Source organism: Mobula hypostoma, chromosome 23 (genome assembly GCF_963921235.1).
Source record: "Mobula hypostoma chromosome 23, sMobHyp1.1, whole genome shotgun sequence".
Classification (NCBI taxonomy): Eukaryota; Metazoa; Chordata; class Chondrichthyes; order Myliobatiformes; family Myliobatidae; genus Mobula; species Mobula hypostoma.
Window position 1 is genome coordinate 1623791 of NC_086119.1, and position 6171 is coordinate 1629961.

At 65.0% G+C, this 6171-nt stretch overlaps 1 protein-coding gene across 1 annotated transcript in view; it reads left to right on the top strand.

The window, feature by feature from the left end:
* abr (ABR activator of RhoGEF and GTPase) overlaps positions 1–5593 on the top strand; it is a 97152-nt gene extending 91559 nt beyond the window's left edge. Inside the window, exon 19 of the mRNA XM_063031718.1 lies at positions 5446–5593. Coding sequence (XP_062887788.1) covers positions 5446–5593 — 148 coding nt within the window. The remainder of the gene's footprint in view (positions 1–5445) is intronic.
* The last annotated feature ends 578 nt before the right edge of the window (positions 5594–6171 follow it).

The following is a 6171-nucleotide window of genomic DNA, read 5'->3' on the forward strand; positions in this document are numbered from 1 at the left end:
CCTCTCCCTCACCCACACCCCTCTCCCTCACCCACACCCCTCTCCCTCGCCCACCCACACCCCTCTCCCTCACTCACGCACACCCCTCTCCTTCACCCACACCCCTCTCCCTCACTCACCCACACCCCTCTCCCTCACTCACCCACACCCCTCTCCCTCACCCACCCACACCCCTCTCCCTCGCCCACCCACACCCCTCTCCCTCACTCACCCACACCCCTCCCTCGCCCACCCACACCCCTCTCCCTCACTCACCCACACCCCTCTCCCTCACTCACCCACACCCCTCTCCTTCACCCACACCCCTCTCCCTCGCCCACCCACACCCCTCTCCCTCGCCCACCCACACCCCTCTCCCTCACTCACCCACACCCCTCCCTCGCCCACCCACACCCCTCTCCCTCACTCACCCACACATCTCTCCTTCACCCACCCACACCCCTCTCCCTCACTCACCCACACCCCTCTCCTTCACCCACACCCCTCTCCCTCGCCCACCCACACCCCTCTCCCTCGCCCACCCACACCCCTCTCCCTCGCCCACCCACACCCCTCTCCCTCACCCACACCCCTCTCCCTCACTCACCCACACCCCTCCCTCGCCCACCCACACCCCTCTCCCTCACTCACCCACACCCCTCTCCCTCGCCCACCCACACCCCTCTCCCTCACTCACCCACACCCCTCTCCCTCACTCACCCACACCCCTCCCTCGCCCACCCACACCCCTCTCCCTCACTCACCCACACCCCTCTCCCTCGCCCACCCACACCCCTCTCCCTCGCCCACCCACACCCCTCTCCCTCACTCACCCACACCCCTCCCTCGCCCACCCACACCCCTCTCCCTCACTCACCCACACCCCTCCCTCGCCCACCCACACCCCTCTCCCTCACTCACCCACACATCTCTCCTTCACCCACCCACACCCCTCTCCCTCACCCACCCACACCCCTCTCCCTCACCCACACCCCTCTCCCTCACGCACACCCCTCTCCCTCACCCACACCCCTCTCCCTCACCCACCCACACCCCTCTCCCTCACTCACCCACACATCTCTCCTTCACCCACCCACACCCCTCTCCCTCACTCACCCACACCCCTCTCCTTCACCCACACCCCTCTCCCTCGCCCACCCACACCCCTCTCCCTCGCCCACCCACACCCCTCTCCCTCGCCCACCCACACCCCTCTCCCTCACCCACACCCCTCTCCCTCACTCACCCACACCCCTCCCTCGCCCACCCACACCCCTCTCCCTCACTCACCCACACCCCTCTCCCTCGCCCACCCACACCCCTCTCCCTCACTCACCCACACCCCTCTCCCTCACTCACCCACACCCCTCCCTCGCCCACCCACACCCCTCTCCCTCACTCACCCACACCCCTCTCCCTCGCCCACCCACACCCCTCTCCCTCGCCCACCCACACCCCTCTCCCTCACTCACCCACACCCCTCCCTCGCCCACCCACACCCCTCTCCCTCACTCACCCACACCCCTCCCTCGCCCACCCACACCCCTCTCCCTCACTCACCCACACATCTCTCCTTCACCCACCCACACCCCTCTCCCTCACCCACCCACACCCCTCTCCCTCACCCACACCCCTCTCCCTCACGCACACCCCTCTCCCTCACCCACACCCCTCTCCCTCACCCACCCACACCCCTCTCCCTCACCCACACCCCTCTCCCTCACGCACACCCCTCTCCCTCACCCACACCCCTCTCCCTCACCCACACCCCTCTCCCTCACCCACACCCCTCTCCCTCACCCACCCACACCCCTCTCCCTCACCCACCCACACCCCCTCCTTCACCCACACCCCTCTCCCTCGCCCACCCACACCCCTCTCCCTCGCCCACACCCCTCTCCCTCGCCCACACCCCTCTCCCTCGCTCACCCACACCCCTCTCCCTCACTCACCCACACCCCTCTCCCTCGCCCACCCACACCCCTCTCCCTCACTCACCCACACCCCTCTCCCTCGCCCACCCACACCCCCTCCTTCACCCACACCCCTCTCCCTCGCCCACCCACACCCCTCTCCCTCGCCCACCCACACCCCTCTCCCTCGCCCACCCACACCCCTCTCCCTCGCTCACCCACACCCCTCTCCCTCGCTCACCCACACCCCTCTCCCTCGCTCACCCACACCCCTCTCCCTCGCCCACCCACACCCCTCTCCCTCACTCACACCTCTCTCCCTCACTCACCCACACCCCTCTCCCTCACTCACACCCCTCTCCCTCACTCACCCACACCCCTCTCCCTCGCCCACCCACATCCCTCTCCCTCACCCACCCACACCTCTCTCCCTCACTCACTCACACCCCTCTCCCTCACTCACCCACACCCCTCTCCCTCACTCACTCACACCCCTCTCCCTCACCCACTCACACCCCTCTCCCTCACCCACACCCCTCTCCCTCACTCACTCACACCCCTCTCCCTCACCCACTCACACCCCTCTCCCTCACCCACACCCCTCTCCCTCACTCACTCACACCCCTATCCCTCACCCACACCCCTCTCCCTCACTCACCCACACCCCTCTCCCTCACTCACTCACACCCCTCTCCCTCGCCCACTCACACCCCTCTCCCTCACCCACCCACACCCCTCTCCCTCGCCCACTCACACCCCTCTCCCTCACCCACTCACACCCCTCTCCCTCACTCACTCACACCCCTATCCCTCACCCACACCCCTCTCCCTCGCCCACTCACACCCCTCTCCCTCACCCACACCCCTCTCCCTCACTCACTCACACCCCTATCCCTCGCCCACACCCCTCTCCCTCACCCACCCACACCCCTCTCCCTCACTCACTCACACCCCTCTCCCTCACCCACTCACACCCCTCTCCCTCACCCACACCCCTCTCCCTCACTCACTCACACCCCTATCCCTCACCCACACCCCTCTCCCTCACTCACCCACACCCCTCTCCCTCACTCACTCACACCCCTCTCCCTCGCCCACTCACACCCCTCTCCCTCACCCACCCACACCCCTCTCCCTCGCCCACTCACACCCCTCTCCCTCACCCACTCACACCCCTCTCCCTCACCCACACCCCTCTCCCTCACTCACTCACACCCCTATCCCTCACCCACACCCCTCTCCCTCACTCACCCACACCCCTCTCCCTCACTCACTCACACCCCTCTCCCTCGCCCACTCACACCCCTCTCCCTCACTCACTCACACCCCTCTCCCTCGCCCACTCACACCCCTCTCCCTCGCCCACTCACACCCCTCTCCCTCACCCACTCACACCCCTCTCCCTCACCCACACCCCTCTCCCTCACTCACTCACACCCCTCTCCTTCACCCACCCACACCCCTCTCCCTCACCCACCCACACCCCTCTCCCTCACTCACCCACACCCCTCTCCCTCACCCACCCACACCCCTCTCCCTCCCTCACCCACACCCCTCTCCCTCACTCACTCACACCCCTCTCCCTCACCCACCCACACCCCTCTCCCTCCCTCACCCACACCCCTCTCCCTCCCTCACCCACACCCCTCTCCCTCCCTCACCCACACCCCTCTCCCTCCCTCACCCACACCCCTCTCCCTCACCCACCCACACCCCTCTCCCTCCCTCACCCACACCCCTCTCCCTCACCCACCCACACCCCTCTCCCTCACCCACCCACACCCCTCTCCCTCACTCACCCACACCCCTCTCCCTCGCCCACTCACACCCCTCTCCCTCACCCACACCCCTCTCACTCACCCACACCCCTCTCCCTCGCCCACTCACACCCCTCTCCCTCACCCACACCCCTCTCACTCACTCACTCACACCCCTCTCCCTCGCTCACCCACACCCCTCTCCCTCACTCACTCACACCCCTCTCCTTCACCCACACCCCTCTCCCTCACCCACCCACACCCCTCTCCCTCACCCACACCCCTCTCCCTCGCCAACTCACACCCCTCTCCCTCACTCACTCACACCCCTCTCCCTCACCCACACTCACCCCTCTCCCTCACCCACACCCCTCTCCCTCACTCACTCACACCCCTCTCCCTCGCCCACTCACACCCCTCTCCCTCACCCACTCACACCCCTCTCCCTCACCCACACCTCTCTCCCTCACCCACCCACACCCCTCTCCCTCGCCCACACCCCTCTCCCTCACTCACCCACACCCCTCTCCCTCACCCACTCACACCCCTCTCCCTCACCCACACCCCTCTCCCTCACCCACACCCCTCTCCCTCACCCACACCCCTCTCCCTCGCCCACACCCCTCTGCCTCCCTCGCCCACACCCCTCTGCCTCGCTCACCCACACCCCTCTCCCTCACACTCACACCCCTCTCCCTCACCCACACCCCTCTCCCTCACTCACTCACACCCCTATCCCTCACCCACACCCCTCTCACTCACTCACACCCCTATCCCTCACCCACACCCCTCTCCCTCGCCCACACCCCTCTCCCTCACTCACTCACTCCCCTCTCCCTCGCCCACTCACACCCCTCTCCCTCACCCACTCACACCCCTCTCCCTCACCCACACCTCTCTCCCTCACCCACTCACACCCCTCTCCCTCACCCACACCTCTCTCCCTCACCCACCCACACCCCTCTCCCTCACCCACACCCCTCTCCCTCACCCACCCACACCCTTCTCCCTCACTCACCCACACCCTTCTCCCTCACTCACCCACACCCCTCTCCCTCACCCACACCTCTCTCCCTCACCCACACCCCTCTCCCTCACTCACTCACACCCCTCTCCCTCGCCCACTCACACCCCTCTCCCTCACCCACTCACACCCCTCTCCCTCACCCACACCTCTCTCCCTCACCCACCCACACCCCTCTCCCTCACCCACCCACACCCCTCTCCCTCGCCCACCCACACCGCTCTCCCTCGCCCACACCCCTCTCCCTCGCCCACTCACACCCCTCTCCCTCACTCGCCCACACCCCTCTCCCTCACCCACTCACACCCCTCTCCCTCACTCACCCACACCCCTCTCCCTCACCCACTCACACCCCTCTCCCTCACCCACACCCCTCTGCTTCCCTCGCCCACACCCCTCTGCCTCGCTCACCCACACCCCTCTCCCTCACACTCACACCCCTCTCCCTCACCCACACCCCTCTCCCTCACTCACTCACACCCCTATCCCTCACCCACACCCCTCTCCCTCGCCCACACCCCTCTCCCTCACTCACCCACAGCCCTCTCCCTCACCCAGTCACACCCTTCTCCCTCGCCCACACCCCTCTCCCTCACTCATTCACACCCCTCTCCCTCACCCACACCCCTCTCCCTCACTCACTCACACCCCTCTCCCTCACCCACACCCCTCTCCCTCACCCACTCGCACCCCTCTCCCTCACTCACCCACACCCCTCTCCCTCACACTCTGCAGCCTCTCTCCACCCGTGCTGCTACTGTCTGTGTTACAGGAGAGAGCGCTCTAAGGTTCCGTATGTCGTGCGTCAGTGTGTGGAGGAGGTAGAGAAACGCGGCATTGACGAGGTTGGAATTTACCGCATCTCTGGTGTGGCCACGGACATCCAGTCCCTCCGGGCGGCCTTCGACACCAGTGAGTGACCCCCCCATTAGTCTGTATACCCACCCACCCCGAATACCCATTTCATAATCATACCGTTCTCCATATCCTCCCACAGACATCCAATCCCTCCAGGTGGACTTCCACACCAGTGAGTGACCGCCCCCCACTTGGTCTATATACCCCTCGTCGTCGTCGTGGCGATCCCTCGAGGTCGAGGATGATGATCTTTGTTCTGCTGATCTATTTATGGGCTCTCAAGTGGCTTATGAGTCCAATCTTGGCTTTGAAAGTTCTTCCACATTCAGGACAGGTAGTTCCAGATGGCAGATCAGGCTTTGGTTGTTGCTGCCTCTCTTTCCATTTTCTTCTTTTTTCTTCCAATTCTGCACATCTGTTGGCTTCGAAAGTTGCTGTTCCTTCTCGGATGATGGCTTGCCAGAGTTTCCAATTGTTGATGTCAATGTTACATTTCTTCATGTTGGCTTTTAAGATGTCTTTGAATCACTTCTGTTGTCCGCCTCTTTTACATTTGCCTTCCTTAATCTGGGAGTAGAAGATTTGTTTCGGCAGATGTTCGTCTTTCATCCAAACAACATGACTGCTCCATCTTAGTTGG